This window comes from Myiozetetes cayanensis, unplaced genomic scaffold, assembly GCF_022539395.1.
Source record: "Myiozetetes cayanensis isolate MyiCay16 unplaced genomic scaffold, myiCay2020 scf35, whole genome shotgun sequence".
In the NCBI taxonomy this organism is placed as follows: domain Eukaryota; kingdom Metazoa; phylum Chordata; class Aves; order Passeriformes; family Tyrannidae; genus Myiozetetes; species Myiozetetes cayanensis.
In genome coordinates, this window is record NW_026087577.1 from 1,611,593 (window position 1) to 1,630,708 (window position 19,116).

Genomic DNA, 19,116 nt, shown 5'->3' on the forward strand with positions numbered 1-19,116 from the left:
CGGACGAGACATATGGAATCAATTTTGAATCCTGACATTGAAGGCTGGCCAATTCCTACTGGCTCTAAAAACCAGAATCCATTTGGTTCCCTTCTCTCCAGCACCCCTTGTCACTCAGTATTATAACCCTCTTGCAACATTTTAAGTCTTTATAAAGAGAAACAGCTTTCCAGACAGATACCGAGGATCCGGGAGTGGGGGAGGTTTTTTTGGTTTTTTTCTTTTTTTTTTTTTTTTCAAACCCCCCTCCCGACACCCCCATCTCGTCCCCCTCGGCTCGGTGTCTCCTCGCAAAGGGCTCCTCATCCTTGCCATACTTTAAGCTCTTTTGGAAGATTTCCTGTTTTTCTCCACGTCAAGTCAGTTCCGTTTGAATCGAACGAGTCAAAAAAAAAAAAAAAAATAGAAACATCTTTGGGGGAAAAAAAATTCCAAACCGTCCGACAAAGCTGCCGGCAAGATCCAGCGGGGTGCAATAAAGTAGTTTCTTCTCCTTAATTTGCCTGCTCCACTTGCGAACTCGCACCACCCCGATCCGGCTTCGCTCCTTCTTCTTGAAGTCCTGGGTCGGACAGTCTCGCAGGTAAGAAGTTAAAAAAATAAATAAATAAAAGAATGCTGCAGCTCTGCCTTTCCTACCTTGGCAGCTCCGGGGCTGGGAGATGTCATTAATTGCTCCGAAAGCTTTGACAGCCTTCAGCGGTCACCGTGAGCTGTAGCTGACTTTCTCCTGCTAACAAATTAAGAGCGATGCCTCGGGGAAGCTGAAGATGAGCAAAAATGATCTCGCTGGGGTCCATAACCGAGACCGGCCGCAAACAGCTTCTTTCCAAGCGCGTGTTTCCCCGCAAAGTTTGCCCGGGCCACATTTGGTAAAGGTTTAGCACCTCTGTCTCGTTTGAAAAAGGAACTACAAAAGCCCATTGGAAAAGCGGGGTGTTAAGCTGAAGAATGTATGTGATGGTGATTTATGGCCCTACAAAGTTTTTTGTTTACTTGAAGCAGACCCTAATTACAAGGGCTTCCAAAAAAAAAAAAAAAAAAAAAGGAAAAAAAGAGAGAGAGGGAGAGATTTCCCAAGCTCCGTGTCTGTCTGTAGTGGGTTTTCCCTCCCCAGGTCTGGGTGTAGTGGCCAGATGTGACTAAAAAAAATCTGATCACTTGAGCTGCTTTTCCTTTTAGCATTTCAGCGAAATGGGTAAGATCGAGGCTCTCCAAATTTCGCCATAAAAGCCACGGCTATTGGGGGAGTCCCAGCCTGAAAATATCAGGCTTTGAAAAACGTTCAATGTTTGTTCTGGGGGGGGGGAAGTTGTCCTCGAAAATGGGTCATTTGGCTCAAATGCCGTTGCAGGGATGGAAAGAGAGGGCGCGATTCCGCGTGGGAAAGTGGGATGCGTTGTATTCGGTGGATCTGTGCTAATAATTTCTGCCTCCGGAAAAAACCAAAAAATTAACCCTCCACCCTCCACCGCGAAGGCCCGATGGGTGTTTTAAAAACCAGACAGGAAAATCTTTTTTTTTCTGGGGGGAGATGGGAGGGGGTGTGTGAAGGAAACCTCGAAGAAATCGAATTAAACCAGGAAAGTTTCTCTAAACATATCTATATGTATTTGTGCTCTCTGTTCTCCTCTGGCTCCTTTCCCTTTCGAGTGAGATAATAACTCACTCCCCGGGACAAGTTGCCAGATCTAAAAATGTCCTCATACACTGTGAAAGTGGAAAAGTTTTGACTCAGTGTCTAATATTTCCCGAGGCGAAGTGGTACATGGGCAGAGAGCAGGAGCTCGGATACACGAGCGTCTGTCTTGGTTTTCTTTCCTTTTTATTAAGATTTTTTTTTGTTGTTTAGTTTTTCTTCTGAAAATTGCTTTGCATTACGTTTCCTCGGCTTTAGAATTATCTTTACTCGCCTCCAGCTAAAGCTGAAATTTTTTACGAAGCACTTGATCTGTTGGCGAATGAAATCTGAGAAGAAACCGCAGGCCCTAAGTGGCCGTAATTTAATTGATTTTATCATAAATCACCAACTTCATGAAGAACCAAAGTTTTCATTGAAGTAAATTGATATTAATGGACACTTTCTGATCTTTAACCGTATAGATCTATATGGTGGCGGTGCTGCCACTTCTGCTCTTTTGGGACAGGAGAATTTAAGGGGGGAGTTGGTGTTTTTTTTCACCCATCCGGTTTGCGTTTCTCCCACCCTCCCTAAAGAAACCCCACGACTTTTATTTCCAGCGTGGGGAATCTGATTCCCGGTGTGGAGGTGGGGATTTGAAAGCTCAGCTCCTGGGTGAGACTTATTTTAGAGGTGGGGTTGTGAGCACCGAATTGATGGGTTTCTTCGGGTTATTCCCCTAGGTGGGTTGTCCCTCTGTCCGGGGGTTCGGTGAGCATATTTTTGGGTTATTTATGTCAAAAACACGCGTGTCCTGACGCGGCCACCGTCTCGCTCGCATCCGTGTTAAAAATAGAAACAGGATTTAAATCGCCCCGCTTCCATCTGCGTGCTGCGTTGAACTGCCGCTCCCAAATCTTTCCCGCCTAATTAAAAATTAACTAAGAGCGCGGGGTGGGTGGGAGCCCTTTGATGTGGTGATGAGGGTGCCCGAGTGAACACCCTCAGAGTGAGGGAGGGTTTTAGCCAAGGGCAGAGGCTCGCGTGGGTGTTTTGGGGGGTGTTTGCAGGGATGCCCCGTGCAGGGAGGATGCAGCTCGCAGTGGTATCCGCACAGGTCTCTACAGGAGAGAAATATTCAGTGTAAACATCCCAAACCAGAGAAATATCATCCCTTGATACTCCTTTCTCCCTCTCCCGAGGCTTCCTCCTCCGACCCCGTTAGTCTTTATGAATTATCAGAAGGAAGCAGGTAAAATGGAACTCATTTCTTCTCCCAGGTCCCTTCTCCCCTATGCCCAGCTCGTTCTGCAGCGCCAGCCGGGTCCCGGATTCAGGCGAGTATCACAAAAAAATAACCGAATTCCTTCCTTTCCTCACAGAAACAGCCACGGAGGTGGCGTGGGTGCCTGGTCCTCCGGGGGGGCGAAGGAATTGCACTGGGAGAAAAGGAGAAAAGCTTTGAATCCTCATTTTCTCACTCCCTCACTTTTTTTTTTAATTTTTTTTTTTCTTTTTGAGGAGGAGGAGGAGGGTGGGGGTTAAAGTGGGAAGAAACAGGAGCCTGGTTGTGAGAGTCGGAACCGCCTCCTCGGTGCTGGAGGCCAGGGGTGGCAGCCCGAGGGACGAGGAGCCCATCCCCAGGGTCTCCAGGGGAGGCTTTCCCCGTCCCCAAACCCCTTTATTTCCCCCTCGTTTTCCGTCTTCTCGGCCTTCTTGCTGGATGCTGAGGCTTTGGGAGCGGTGCTTGCTGCAGGCGCCTTCCTCGTTGGCTTCGCCTTCGGGCTCAAAGAGAAAAAGCAAAAAGCAAACTAAAAGTCAAAATAATAATAAGAAAGGATAAAGCAGCCCAGAAGGTCCCAAAGGCCAGGGCAGCCCCAGCTGCGGCAGCAAGGAGAGAGAGGGGAATCGCCTGTCCGGCTACCGGGGAAGTTTTGGGAATTTGCTGATGGGGGAATTCGTGGGACTGGAGGGGGGAGCCGCTCATTTACCAATTCTCTATAAAATGGGCAAAAGGTTGACGTGTCTCGGTCACGTGAGCGCATAATTCAGGCTATTATTTTGGCGTTTGGAAGGCGGGGGGGAGGAGAAGAAAAGTGGGGATGGTGATTCCCAGCCCCTCTCCGTGAGCTGCTCCCAAAATAGCTACTTGTGGCTCGCTGATACCGCGATCTGCCATTTCCTCGCCACCCCCTCTCCTGTGATGCCCCCCCAAAGTCGCCCCTCACCCTTCTCTGGGGCCACGAGAGGTTTTTGGCTGCCCCATGGCAGAGGGGTTCTGGAGAGGGGGGTCGATGGGACCCAGCCCAGGGTGTGTGTGGGTGTTTCTGCCCCGTTGTTGTTTTTATTTTGGGGTGTGTTGTTGTGGGGTTTTTTTAAAGACAATTCCAAAGCGCTTCCGCTGATTGATCATTAACCTGGTGAGTTATTGCTCTTCCAAGCAAAGGTCAGGGGGAGAAAAAGGTCTAATCTGTCAAGGCAAAGCCACTGCTCACTCAGCTTCATTTTGATTTCTTATCCCGGCCGGCTTCTGTTTGGGGTTTCAGGAGGTCCTGGACCCTCCATAAGTCTCTCCTCCTCCTCGCAGCTCTCCCCTCCCTCGTGCTCTCTGGTCGTGGAATGGGAAAATCCAAACTCCTTCCCTTTAGACAAAAAAAAGGGCCGAGGGAGGGGGAGCGGCCCCGTGGGAGGAGGCGGTGGGTGCTGCACCCTGTCCCGGGGGGCTTCAACCCACGGGTGGGTGCGGGAGGAGCGGGGCCAGGCGGGAGCGGCACCGCTCCTGAGAGAAAAATTAATAGAGGAAAAAAAAACCCAAATCAAAACAAAGAACACGGGGAGGGGGTGGGGGAAACCTCGCTCCATCCCTCTTCTGCCCGTACTGCGAGGGAATAAATTAAAAACAAAGAAAAACACACCCCCCCCCTTGCCGGAGCCGTTATTTATTCCAGCTCCTTTTAGTTGTTTGATTGTTTCTTTTTCCCCTCCTCCACTGCAAATAAACGCTTTTCCCCCCTCTTTTCTCCACCTCCTCGTGCCTTGCCCACTTCTCCTCTTCCTCCCCGGGCCCGGCGTGGGAGGAACTTGCCAAGCCTCTGTTCGCGTTTGCTGAGCTGGCAGCGCAGAAAGGGTGCTCTGCTTTGCTCTGCTTTGCTCTGCTTTGCTTTGCTTTGCTTCATTTCCCCCCCCTTCCCTGTACGAATCTCTGTGTGGCTCAGCAGAGGGAACTGAGGAGCCCCAGTTAAGCGGGGAAGGCGGTGATGTAAGTGGAATATTGCCAAAGCTGTGTATTAAAGCGTGCGCGCATGTAATAATAATACTAATAAAAAATACAGCTACAGGCCGCCGACTAGAGAAGGTCACGAAGCATCCGCGGGTGATTTATGGACTCGGGGATGTTGTCACAAGCAGAGCAGGGGTGTGAGGGGAACATTTTTATTTGAGATTAATAACATCAACATACAGAACGGAAACAGGATTATTAAAGCGACTGAATGTTTCCCAAAACGAAAATATTTTTAAATGAGATTGCTTTTTCTTTCTCCCTTCCTTTCTCCCTTCCCGAGTCCTCCGTGCCAAAGTTGCGGTGATAAATCTCGGCGTGGCTTTAAAAATGTTTACGGCTCGAAACCGTTAATTCTGATACCAAATCACTGCTGTGTGGATGGTGTCCTCGAACACTATAAAGCATCCCCGTCCTCCCCCCTCTTCGTGGAGATCCCCCGAGCGCATTGTGGAAACACGGAAAAAAAAAAAAAAAAAAAAAAGAGAGAAACATATTCCGAATCCTCAAGGATTTTCTGCCTTTCAGGAAAACGGCCTCATATTTTCCCTACTGTTTTATTGTTGTTAGCCTCAAACTAATTAACTGCACGTATTTAATCTCTTAAACGCCTTTAACTGTGAAAGGACCAGCAGAATTTAACCGAAAGCCTCCATGATACTCATATTTTTTTTAAATTGTGTTCAGAGTTCACCCCCAGCCGTGGACAAACCGCCCACGGGTCACGCCGAAGTGTTTCCATCCCTAACGCGACCCCCAGAACGGGGGAAGCGTTTGCCTCACCGGGGGGTTACACGGAGGGAAGGTGGAAGGAAACACCGGAGAGAGACAGGGGAGATCGCATCAAATCTACAGAAATAAGGTGGTGCCCCCCGCCCCCGAGGAGTCTGGTGGGTTATCAGTGGATGGAGAGCGGTGCAGTCCCTGGAAATGCGGTGCTCGCTGGGGTGGGAGATAATGCCAGAGGAAATGCTGGGGCTTTTGTTCATTAGAGCCTATCTGCTCCCCACTTCCACCCAAGGGTCTCCCTCGATGATGACTCCCCTTGGCCACGCTCTTCTGACCCAAGTTTCATACTTTTTTTTTTTTTCCTTCCCCCCCCTCAGTCCTTCTCCTTCCTCAAAGTCCACCGCTGCCTCGAGTTTGCTGGACCAGACATCCGAGAATTGGTGAGTTTTGCTGAATATCCTACCTGGTCCCTGTCTGTGTGTCCCGCATCTCCCTCCGCACCAGCCTTGGAAGCCATTCCTGCTCCAAAGTCCCACAACGTGACTTTTTTTTCTTTTTTTTTCTTTTTTTTTTCCCCTCCCTTCCACCAACCCCAGAATAAGCAAAAGCTGCCCTGGATTTCAGCTGAGTATTTTCCTTTTGCTACTGGCTTGTCTTTAAACTTTGTGATTTATGGCCGTAACTTTGAGGGAGTGTTTTAGATGGAAGATATTTCCTGTACTCCCTTTGAAGGGAAATCCAGTCAGATTGCAACATTTGCTGCTGATTTCGTGACGAGTGCGAGGGAGTTACAGTTTAAAGAAAAATAAGCTGCAACCAAAGCAAAAAAAGGCAATACACTGGGAGCCTAAAATAACTACTTACAGGAGCTCAACATTTAAACGTGCAACGACTTCCTTAACAGAGATTTTTTTCAGCTGGTTAAGGTTAAAACAAAATTTTGCACTTCAGAGGAGTTACTTGCAGAATCCGAGGTACTTCTGATTGTCCAAGTACTCTAAATAAGTCAGTGGAGATCCATATTCAGAAATCTAGAGAGCACTTCATCTACAGAGAAGTCTTTAAATAGTCCACTACTGTTTTTCCTCTTTTCTTCCCTGGGATTTCAACGCCGAGGTTCCAAAATAGGAACTGTCTTGTAGCAGAAGATTTATGTTGGAGCAGTTCATAAAAAGCCAGATGAAGGGGGAAAAAAAAATAATAAAATGGCAATAATGGTGTCCCCTGGTCGAAACCCTCCCATCTGGGATCTGGACGCTGCAGCCAGAACAATAGCTGGAAACACCGTAATCCTTGGGATAAGACTTTATCCATCACCTAGAAAACCTTGGCTGTCCGACCCAGAGTGAGTCCTCTTAAAAGTCAGATGTTTACTTGGACATCCCTCTTTTTCTTTCCAGAGTTCTCAACCTAAAGGTGCACACACTTTTTAAAATAAAAAGAAAAAAAGAAAAAAAATGAGTTAAAAAAAGGCGACGGAACCCCCTCGACGGGTCGTACCTTCCCAGCAAAGTCCAAAGAGCCTTTGTGGTCCCTCTTTTTCTTGCTTTGCTAAACGTAAATTCCCCCCCACACCCACCCCCGTCAGCACTTAAGGCGGCAGAATTAAAGGAGGGGAGATAATTGCGATGTGAAACAAAAGTAGCACTTAAAAAAAAAAAAAAAAAAGTGCAGACACCTAAATTCCTCGCCCTGCCTTCCTCCCACTCGCCGGCCCCTCCTCGTCACGGACTTTCCCCCGAAACGCATCTTGGCGAGTTGGTGCTCTCGGCAGCCGTGTGGGAGCGGGAGAGGCGTAAATCTCCCGTGGCGACAGCGGCAGCGCCTCGCATGGCAATAACGGCGTTATTAATAATAGCAATAATAATCATCTTTATTGTTCAACACCTCGCTGCCCTGGCATCCCCCGAGGCCCGCTCGCCTCCCCCCGGACCCCGCACCCACTGCCCGGCCGAGGCCGGGGGGAGCGCTGGGAGCGCAAAGTTTACGCCGAAGTTACGCGGAGCGGCAGCAACACCGGCCTGTCCTCCCCCCCTCCCCTCCGCCCCTGCGGACCCCGCGGCTCCCGTCCCACCCCCCCTCGGGCCCCAGAAAAGGGGGTTTAGGCTTTCGGGGGGGCTGCGAGGAGCCAAACGCAGCCGAAGGGCCGGCGAGGGGGGGTGGAAGCATCAGCTCTTGAAAGAGCCGCGACCGCCGCCGAGGGGAGGGGGGACACCATGACTATGTTGAAACGGTTTATTAGCATAAATTGACACCTAATTGTTAAACACGTGAATCAAAGGACAGCTTTGCTATCTTTCTGCCTAGGCCTCTGTCCACCACGTCTGCAATTAGCATAATTTTTCACTAGTGACGCTGTTTGGGAGGCTCGTTGGCTTTGCCCGGCAATCCGAACCAAATCTTTATTTTTAAATACCCCCTCGGCTTTATCCCCCCCGCCCACCCCCCCAACTCCCCCGTAGCCTGGATTCTTTTCGTTATTATTTTAATCCCAGCCAAGCATTGCATAGTTAAAAGGGGGGTGGGGGGGGTGTTGTGTTCAGCTTTTCTTTCTTTCTTTTTTTTTTTTCCCTTCTCCTTTCCCTTCTTCCCCTTTGCTGTGGTAAAGCAGAGGCCATTGTTATCAGTGAGCAGCGCGTACCAGTCCATAGGGCAACTAGAATCTCAGGGTTTGTCCATTCAAAGCCCGCAGCTTTTCTGCACATCTTGGAAGCTGGAAAGCATCTTGATTTTTTTTTTTTTTCCCTCCCCCAAACGGAGATCGAGAGACAATTTGAGCTGCCGTAACCGAAAGCTCCACTGGCTGAGCCCCCTCCCCCTCTGTTTTGGCTTTTTCTTTTTTTTTTTTTTTTTTAATACACATATCCATGCCTATGCCGGATTTTTTTCCTCTCTCTCGTATATTCCTTTAACGTTTTTAAAGGAAGGGGGTCATTCCTTGCTTATTGATTGCGTGGATGCTGGATGTGAAAATATATTATGTCTGCCTGGGCTTTGCTCGTCAGAGACTAAGGTAAGCCGGACTCAAATAGGCTATCACTTTGTGAATGGCGGAGTATATGTCCCAATGATTTATGACCATATGACTCCAATCTCGGTTCAAGAAGAGTTCACAAGCTTTAAGCTTCCTTCCACGCAGAGACTCTTTTGCAGCCCTCATCCAGGGCCCTTTTCCACCCCCCTATTCCCCCCCCCCCCCCGCTTTACAACTGGGGAGTTCTGGTTGGGGTGAAGCTCGCCGGTGGGGGAGGGAAGAGGGAAATTTTAGGAATGTCTCTCTATTTTTCAGGCATAACCCAGCGCGAGGCGGTCGCTGCGATTTGAGCTCTTTCTGAGCGGCCGACCTATTGTTAAGGGCACGTTTAGAATATTTCTTATTAATAATAATTGAAATTAAAAGCGGGGCTATGCCTGGCTTCTCCGGCTCTGGGAAACGTACCTTAGGTGGGGGCGGGGGAGGGGAAAGACGCTGCTCTTCTTCACAGACACACTCAGGTTGTGAATTTAGGATTTCCAACATGGAGGGGACGGCTTCCCAGCAGAATACCTCTGCCTCGGCTTCCTTTTATCTTTTTCCCTCGACCGCCTGATATTTTATCCCCTCCGAGCATCCTCCTGCCCGCAGCCCTTTCCCTCTCGCACCTTCCTCCGATATCTATTTGTTTGGGTTTGGTTTTTTTTTTTAAATCCTAAATCCTCGCACTCCAAAGTTGCAGGCGAAGAGTTTGTGGTTAAATGTTACCGCTCGCGAAGTGAAACTTGGAGCGTGGTGGAACAGCCGGCGCGGCTCCTGCCCGGCTTTAATTGGAACGGGAGATCATCGAATATTTATTATTCCGCCTGAGATTTTTTTTTTTTTTAAAGCAATTCCTTGGAGTAAATAATTAGGATTGCGGCCGTCCTGGGCGAAGATAAATGAGCGGCATTTGTGAGGCGCTGAGAGATGAGGTACAAAGCAAATCTGTGGAAGCCACAAGCCAGGGAGCTTTTGGGCGAAGGGGATTGTAAATTTATTTTATGGACATTAAAAAAAAAACACAACAAAAAAACAAACAAACAAAAAAAATCGTCGCTGTTATTTTTAGCTGCTTTAGCTGAGCCTCACAGCTCTGGTTTGGGTTTGTTTTGTTGTTTTTTTTTTTTTTTTTTTTTAAAGAAACCTTTGCCAGACAGGAAGGCCTTGGAGAAATTCCCATCTCTGCCCTCGTAGATATTTTCAGCAAACCTATTCATAATAAAGGCGCTGCTGTTTGTTAATTAATTCACAGCTCCTCGGCTCGGGCCGGCGGAATCTACTTTTTAATAAGACATATTTATCACGGCGAGGAAACCAAACGAGAGTTAACTCCCAGCAAGGGCATCATCCTCTCTGTAGACAATAATACATCTCCGTGGAAGAGACAACACAGATCTGGGAATGCAGCAAGGATTTAATCAGTGTGAAAAAGCCAAGCAGTCCCTTCGTGGACACGTTGTCTGAGGCTGTGGTAGAAGTAAACGGAGGGTTCATATGACGTGCCATAAGAACACAGCAGTCAGGGAAGGAAAAAAAAAAAGATGTTATTTATTGTCGAGCTGTGGCTTCTGTTAAACCCCGGTACTTAGAAATATCGCATTAGACTTTATCTCCGCGGAGTTTATTTTATTTTATTTTCCAGAATGAAAGAGCCCAGATAAAATTAAATATACAAGAGATACAATTAAATATACAGTGGATATCAATTGCCAAACAAAATGCACAGTGGCTCCTCGCAAACTCTTGGCTGCAGAGAGAAGTCTCCCTGCCTTTTTAAAATCTGTGTGCTGCTTGATTGAGACTCACCCATCAGATTATTTTCAGGTCAAGATAGTTTTACTGGTTTTGAGGGTATTTCTGCGCTGTCTTTATGGTAGAGAAAGTTTATGCTTTAAGGAAAGAAAAAAAAAAGAGAAAGGAAGAGAGAAAAGAAACATAAAAAAGATCAGAGAGAGAAGGGAAAAAGGAAGGTTTCATTTTGTAATTTTAGGCTTTGGAATGGGGTTTTTGGACTTTTTTTAGAGCCTGGATTGAGAGAGGGAGGAATGATGAAAAGCCAAAGGGGTAGAAAGTTAAGAGCAAATGGCCTGGTGACGTGTTTGTTTTCCAAGGGGAGGAAAAAAATAACAACAGCAATTGAACTGGTTTTGGAATTAACATCTCCCCAATGGTAGTTCCAGATTCAGGACTGATGAGCACAAAGCCATGCAGGCAGCGAAGGGGTTTGTTTTCTAAATACAACCTGTGCTTCCAGGGCCAGAGAGAGACAGACACTCACGAGCAGGCCAAAGGCAGCACGTTCTTGAATTCATGCCCCTGCTTAAATCTGCTGAAAATATTTGCACTGAATTCCAAAGACATTGTGAGTTCCTGTGTAAACAGCAGAGGAAGCCAACTGTGCCAGGACACTGTTACCTGGATAAAACATATTGACTGTTTGCTGTTTTCAGTTTAAAAACAAATAGACCAGACAGAGGCCCTGTAATAAACCCACCAGACTTCTAATTTTGGAAGGTACACATCTTGCTGCTTGTTATGTGTGTGAATGGCTGATTTGAATAGGTCAGGGGTAAGAAAGCAAGACTTTCATTCCTTTCATGCTTGTGGCCAGCAATTATCTGTTCTGTATCCCAATCTCTGTGTTATTTTCTGTGTTATCTGGCTGTGGATGGGGATATGTGCACATGACACACATCTCCATGGATATGCACACACATCTAATGGGGAGTATGTGTAGGGATATGTAATTGTGTAGTATAAATATAGGAGGAAATAGATGTGTGCAGATGAAACCACGTGTGCCTTTGGAACACGTTGTACATCCTGGCTGGAGGTTAAAAAAAAAAAAAGGAGGTGCAACCAAAAACCCACTGAACCAACCAGGAAAACTGTCCCTGTCCCCCCCCCCCCAAAATCAGCTCAACACTTTTAGCACTGTAACATTTGTTGAGCCTCCTTGGGCTGCACACAGGACGAAATCTGCTCCAAGCATCTGTTCCTCCTGTTCTGCGGGACCCTATTCATGTCATGGGCCTTTCAGGCCCCAAGATGGATTCATAGGTCGGGTACTATTATTGTGTGTTTTCTCCTAACCTTTCAGGTCAGCTTCCAATAGACAGCTGGAAACGGCCTGTCACGTGGCCTTGGGGTGCCAATGTTCTGCCATAGGGGTGTCAAGACCCTGGTAGCCGGAAAAATCCTTTTGGGGAGCCCCAGAGATGCAGAAGACGACGTACTACGACAGCTCCACGCTCTTCGGGGGCTACTCCTACGGCAGCGCCAATGGCTTCGGCTACGAGGGTCCCCAGCAGCCCTTCCAGGCGGCCTCTCACATGGAGAACGACTTCCAGAGGTCTGCCTGCTCCCTGCAGTCTCTTGGCAACACAGCCCCCACGCCAAAAGTAAAGAGCTGAACGGGAGCTGCATGAGGCCCAGTTTGCCCCAGGAGCACCACCCGCCTCCCCCCGTGTCGCCGCCCCCCAACCCCGCCACCAACAGCACCGGCAGCAACAGCAATAACCAGGCGGGGGGCGGCAAAAGTGCCCCCAGCAAAGCCAACCTCAGTGCAAACGCCAGTCTCACCAAGCAGATTTTCCCCTGGATGAAAGAGTCGAGGCAAAACTCCAAGCAGAAAAACAGCTCCCCCAGCACAGGTACTTTGTTGTGCTCTCGTGACCCTCTCCCGCTTCCCCGCACGAGGTGGGGAAGCCACGGGTCAGGGTGGCCTGGTTTGGAGGGAGGGCAGGACCCGAGGAGGATCCAGAGAGGATCCTGGCGCTGGGCAGGAGCCAGCCTTGGCCCATCCTGCAGCTCTGGCTGTGCACACTTGGTTTGTTTGAGGCGTAACCGGAGCACCGCAGGGAAATACGAGCAGGTGGTTGTACACAGGTGATGTCCCACTGTGTGGACACAGATACATGGAAATGTGCACCCAACTGCTCAGCCTGGTGCTGCTAAAGCTGTTTGTTCTCCTCCCACCCCCCTGCCCCCAGACATGGCAGTGAACATGGTGTAGGTGTGCATGTAGGGAGCATATGCACAAACACATGCACCTTCTTGCACAAAGACACACCCAAACCCAACCTGATCCAAAAAAAACCCCAAATCATGTTGGGAATATCGCTGTTTTGACAAATACATTCATGTCAACTTTCTGGCACATGCTTCATCCTACATTAATATAATTTATCTGTTATATCACGTTCCTCTCACAAAAAAGGTAGGTACAAATGTGGTCTGGTGTTTACCAGCACACATGAAAATATTTGTGTTGCACAAATATGAGACACACAAGATGTGTGTGTGTGTGTGTGTGTGTGCATTCACACCTCAGCAAACAAAACACCTCCCAACACCGCCCCGTGTTAGTATTAATTGGCTTTGCAGCGACTGCCCCCCTGCCAAATATTATTTTCTCAAAATTATCTGCTGGAAATAATCGACTCCTAAATAAATGGCCCTGGAATCCTTTTCTACATGACATGATCAAATTTTCATAAACCAGGGGCAGCTTTGGAGAACAGAACTCTTAATAAATGACATGATTATGGAGTGCAGGCTAATGCAGAGGGGTGAGGGAAGGGGGGGTGGGGTCGAACTCTTGTGCCTGTTCCAGGATTTATTAAGAAACGATGCATTCAATTTCTGCATGTAAGTAATTATCTTTTATTTCATTTTGGGGCCGGCAGAAACCTGCAGCGGCGAGAAAAGCCCTCCAGGCTCCTCGGCCTCCAAGAGGGCCCGCACAGCCTACACCAGCGCTCAGCTGGTGGAGCTGGAGAAGGAATTCCACTTCAACCGCTACCTGTGCCGGCCCCGGCGCGTGGAGATGGCCAACCTGCTGAACCTCAGCGAGAGGCAGATCAAGATCTGGTTCCAGAACAGGAGGATGAAGTACAAGAAAGACCAGAAGTCGAAAGGCATGGGGTCTTCCTCCGGAGGGCCATCCCCCACGGGCAGCCCCCCCCAGCCCATGCAGTCCTCGGCCGGGTTCCTGAACGCCTTGCACACCATGAGCAGCAACTACGACGCCCCCTCGCCGCCCTCCTTCAACAAACCCCACCAAAATGCCTATGCCATGTCGAGTAACTACCAAAACCCCATCAAAGGCTGCCCCTCCCAACAGAAATACGCCAACACGGCCCCCGAGTACGACCCGCACGTCCTGCCGGGCAGCGGGGTGGCCTACGGGACGCCCAGCATGCAGGGGAGCCCCGTCTATGTGGGAGGTAACTATGTGGATTCTATGCCCGCCTCTGGCCCGTCCCTCTACGGCCTCAATCACCTGCCACACCACCAGGCTGCCAGCATGGACTACAGCGGGCCCCCCCAGATGCCCCCGAGCCAGCACCACGGACCATGCGAGAGCCACCCCACGTACACAGACCTTTCCACCCACCACGCTTCTTCTCAGGGCAGAATCCAAGAGGCGCCCAAGCTCACCCACCTGTGACAGGGAGCCAGGGACAGGCTCAGGTGAAGCAGATGGGACCCCTCCATGGGGGAGAGGGGAAGAGGGCAGGCTCAGCTTCAGGAACATTTGTGTTGAGCTGTTTCCTTTCCTCCTTTGACAGGGATGTTTCCACCGGGTTGTTGCCGTGCTCGCTGTTGTTGTTTCTGGGTTTTATTAGGCACCCTTTCGGTGTTCACTGCCTAAAGCAGCTCTCTCTCTCTCTCTCTGAAGAGATATACCTCCTGTGTTTCAACACAAATGCTTCTGAAATGGGTTTGGGGTAGTTTTGTGGGAATCTGGCAGATTCGAAGCAGCAACACCCCCCATTTCCATCCCAGGCACAGATCATCACTGGCAATTCTCGGACAACTGGAAAGGACAAGAGTCAACCAGCCAAGTCTTTGCAGTTGGTGTCTCTGCACCCACCTAAACATGCACACAATTAGAAGAGACTCACAAGGAAACTACCCACTCCTCTGACTCCTCCTCAACATCAACCCGTGCTTTCCTTTCCAGCCTTCAGAGGAGGGGGGTCCTTTCTCACCGAGTAACTTCCCACTGGTCCCCACACAAACTGCAAATATACACACCTGCCAACGAGTGAGATTCACACTCTTCCCCTCTGCTCCCTGCTTCCCCTCTCAAAAATAAGAATACTAAAAAAGAAAAGAAAAGAAAAGAAAAATTAGAATAAAAGAGCTCTGAGAATTACAAAGGGTTCAGGAAATAAGTTTCTGAAATGCCTAAACCCCCTCCCAACAATAAGAGCAGTCCAAAGAGAGGAAGAAAGAGTTGACAGGTCTGAATATTTTCCCACCTTTGCCTCTGATGACGTGAAGTTTGTAGTTTTGGGGGGTATTTTTTTCTTAGGGGTTCGTTAACAGAAAAGCAATCTTGAGACTTAGAAGTCCTAAGCTTCTTTCCTCCTCTTCTCTTTGACCTTACGTGAAAACAGGGTATATTTGAACAAATGGAATGTCCTCCAATCGAAGCAGAAGTGAATGGATCACTAGTATTTGCTAATGCTTTCTTGTCTGGACATCTTTGTTGCACTTAGAGTTTACATATAATGGGTATTAAAACAACTTTGAAGGGCTTTCGTCCATCTCAGTCGAGATGCCCTTCAATAGGTGTGTGTTCTGGTGAACATTCATATATATTTATTGGTTATAGCCAGTTTAAAATATTTTCCCCTTTTTTGTATTATTTATCCCCGATATTATGTATTTATATGAGGGAAAAAAAAAAGAATCAAATTGTACTTTTTTAGTATTTACTTGTTATAAAGGACATTGTGTTTCCTTGTCATTGTACAACAAGCTTATTTTAGTTATTGTAATTTAGACAGACCAGTAGTTTTATGTTACCTTCGTACTTATGAATAATGTAATTAGTTCTACTGGAGGCATGAGAGCAGAACCAGACTGTAATTGTATAGTCCTGAATTAGAAGAACTATAGCTAATCCCTCCCTCCCACCTCACCCCTCCTCTTTGGAGATCTTTCTTTGTTCTTACAGTAGTTATTTTATTTCCTTGCTTAAGGGTTGTCTGTTGAACAATTCTTGAATAAACTTTCTGTTATCAATTTTTATCTTGTCCTATCAGTCGGATTGAAAGGCAAAAAACAACGACAGCAACAAAAAATAGATTGTTTGTATGTGAAAAAACAGCGAAGGGAAGTCGAGGAAGGGGTGGATTGAGCGCAGGCTCCGGGCTTGGGCTCTTCATCCCACGGTTGGGGTGAAACCCTGGGAATTGGGGCCATGAGCGGTCCCGGAGCCCCCTCCGCGCCCCCTCCGCGCCCCTGCGCGGCCACAAAGAGGGAATCACGTGGAGCCGGGGCCGGGCTTCCATTGGGCCGCGAATGAAAACAAAGGAAAAGCATTAATTCAAAAAAAAAAAAAAAAAAAAAAAAAAAAAAAGGGGGGGGGGAAAGGGGAAGAAATTAAAAAAAAAAAAAAAGCGCCCAGAGTTTCCATGCGGGGACCTCGGAAGTGAAGAGAAATTAAATCTCTTAATGAATTAATAAATTAATGTGTTATTTAATTATTAATGAAGAACGAGGATGTGTGAGGCACACACGTGTACACACAGGCACAGGCACACACATGTGCAGAGGCAAACACCCCCTCCCCTCAGACCCCACACTCATCCAAAAATTGTTATTAAAAGGGGGGGAAAAACCTCTGCCAAATGTTAGGTTATCGGTGAGAGCAAAAGGGAGAACAACCCTTTGCCAGCAGCGAAAGCAGATGGGATAATACCGTGAATAATTTGCCTTTTATGCTCCAAAGCCCTAAGAAAACTTATATTAAAGCAGCGAGGAGCAATAAAAGTTTTATGGTCCTGGAAAAGGGGTGAAGTGCTTGTCAGGCTCGAAACGCTCCGTTTGTGTGGCTGAGGAGGAGGGGATTGTCCCCTCCGGAGGAGAGGAGAGGGGGATTTGATTGCTGCCGGCAGAAAAAGGCTGCAAAAGGTACCGAAAATTAGAGGTGGGCTGTGGAAACAATGTGTGTGTGTGTTTTAGGCACCTGCGTGCACAGCCGGGGCCAGCCAGAGGTGTCTGCACAAACCCTCAGGTGGAAAAAGGGCCAGCGGAGAAAGGATCGCATGAGAAATGATGCCGTTCCTCCTGCCGGCTCTGCTCCCTCCTAATAAATGAAGTTCCAGGTTAATAATTATAACCTTCCCGCAATAATAAATAACGGGAGCACGGAGAGACAGGGCTTGTTTTTCTCCCCAGGACCGGGGCTGGGTTCTGCCCGTCCATGCAAGGAACAATTTACCATCCGGGGTTACTATAATTTAAAAGCATAAAAGCGTGCAGGCTCTGATTGGGATCGCCTCAAAGAACAAGGGTTTGGCGTTGCCTTCCCCCTCCCACCCTCCTGGAATGTATTTTTCCCGTCGCCATGTTGGGGGGTTTGTGGCAGGGATTCCCAGGAACTGGTTAAAATCAGGGGGAAAGGGGAAAAAAAACAAACGCTCCAATTCCGGGGCTCCAGCCGTGACACCTCCACGGGCTCCGTCTCCTACAACTCCTCACATCCCCGGGTTAGTTTGTGCCGCTGCATTAAAGCAGCAGGCCCGGGTTTGTCCTACAATTCTTGCATTTCTCTGTCGTTCACTGACCCTGTGAATTTATTCCTGTGATGTGATGCCTTTCCCCTTGAGCAGGGAGATTTTTTTTCCCCTTGTACCTCTGTGTGATGTGTGGGAAAAAAATTTCCCTCTTTCCCCAAAAGGTTCTTTTTGCTTTTATTTTTTCTCTCTCTCTCTTTTCTCCCCCCCCTTTTTTATTTTTTTTTCCCTCTCTTCTTGGTGTTTTTTTTTTTTTCTTGCAACTCAGTGTGAGCAAAAAGCAAGAGACAACTGTTGGGAGCAGCTGGAAGGAGTTTCCTTCTGCACCCCAAACTCCTCCACTTCATCCCAGCTCCTCAGTGACCCCTCAAAAAGAAGGAGCTTTTGGCCTTATGGCAAAGCCCAAGACCCCCAAAATTCCACTTTCATCCAAACAAGAAAGAAATGATGTGAAACCCACCTATTCTTTTTCCATTGATCTGCTGAGATTGAGTACATTTGTGGTGATTTTGATAAGGGCATTCACTACACAAAATATTTCAGGAAAATCTTCCCTTGATTCAGCTGGTTTATAATTTTTAAAATTATTATTTTCTTTGCCCCTTTGCTAAACTGTGCTTCGGCCTCGGCTTCAGTTGCAGCTTTAGATTTATTATGTGTGCCTCAGAACCCCTCACCACCCACACAGATGCTTGAAGTGACAAAAGTTTCCAGGCTTCTCCCTGTGTGAATGCAGCCGGTCCCTCCTGGCTGCAAAATGGGAGAAATGGAGCTTGAACAAACCAACTCCAAACCAGCCCCTTTCCCATTCAGCACCAGGAGGCTTCTTTTTGCTTTCCTTCCCGAAATTTTTACTCTCTGCGTTTGGATTAGACTTTATAAATCCTTCTTGGGTTATGGAACTCTTCGGTAAAAGCCAAATTTCTGTGCTGAGTGAGTCAGGCCGAGCTGTCAAAAGTCTTTGGAGAAAAAGATTGATCGTTTCTCTCTTATTTTCGGTTTGTGTTCCCGGGCACTTTAAAGAGGGGAGGAGTGGTGGAGAAGTCTTCCTGGGAAATGACTTTTCATTTTATTTATTTATTTTGTAAACTCTGGAAGTAGCACTGTTTATTGGAGATGGGAGGGGGGGGGGAAGAGATGGGAAGGAAGAAATGTGATTTCAAAGATATCTGTGACCTTAAAACATGTTTGGCCTTTAAGGAAAGTGCAAAAGGTCCATTAAGCCTGGCTTTGGAAGGAGAAGGATTATGCTGTTCTTCGAAAGTAATTTAACCTGGTAAATCGGGCTGGTCTAACTATCCTTGACCTAAAAGCTCACTTGATTTCCCAAGTGCTCACATCCAGACTCGGACACAAATCCCTGGACCAAACCCTCACATTGGCTTCATTTTTCCGAGTTTCACAGTGTATGGATGAGATGGAAACATCCCCCAGCCAGAGCCCAGATCCATCTGGGCATCCCGGGGGGGCAAAGCCCCTTTTCCCAGGCCTGGTTCCCCCACCTGGGGCTACAAACTCTGGGGAACTCAGAGGCTGGAGGTACCTGCTGCAGGCAGGGCAGGACACGCAGGCAGAGCACGAAGGACAGGCAGGGAAGGCAGGGCAGGAAGGACAGGCAGGGAAGGCAGGGCAGGCAGCACAGGCAGGGCAGACAGGGGCCATCCAAGGCAGCCTGGCAGCATCGGGGTGGTGGTGCCCGGCTGTGCCTTTTCGGGGGGTTCTTCTCTCGCCTTTTTTCTCCCCTGTTTTTAAATCAATTAAAGAAAATAAAGCTCTGTGTTTGCACCAGGCCCCGCCTGCCATTGGCCGGGGCTCTCCACGTGATCAGGAATTGGCTGCAATTTCGCCCCAGTCTCGAGTTTAGCAGAGCAAGGTCCCCCCTCCGCCTGTATTATCAGCAATATAACAATTATAAAAAGCCCGAGAACCACCATCA

The 19,116-nt window shown here is 48.1% G+C and overlaps 2 protein-coding genes across 2 annotated transcripts in view; one reads left to right on the forward strand and one right to left on the reverse strand.

The window, feature by feature from the left end:
• Positions 1-19,116, reverse strand: part of SNX11 (sorting nexin 11) — a 393,545-nt gene that overhangs the window by 179,857 nt on the left and 194,572 nt on the right. The window lies entirely within an intron of this gene.
• Positions 11,865-14,098, forward strand: HOXB3 (homeobox B3). The gene is given in 3 exon segments (XM_050327959.1): positions 11,865-12,027; positions 12,030-12,299; positions 13,335-14,098. Coding segments are annotated over 3 exon segments (1,197 nt in total).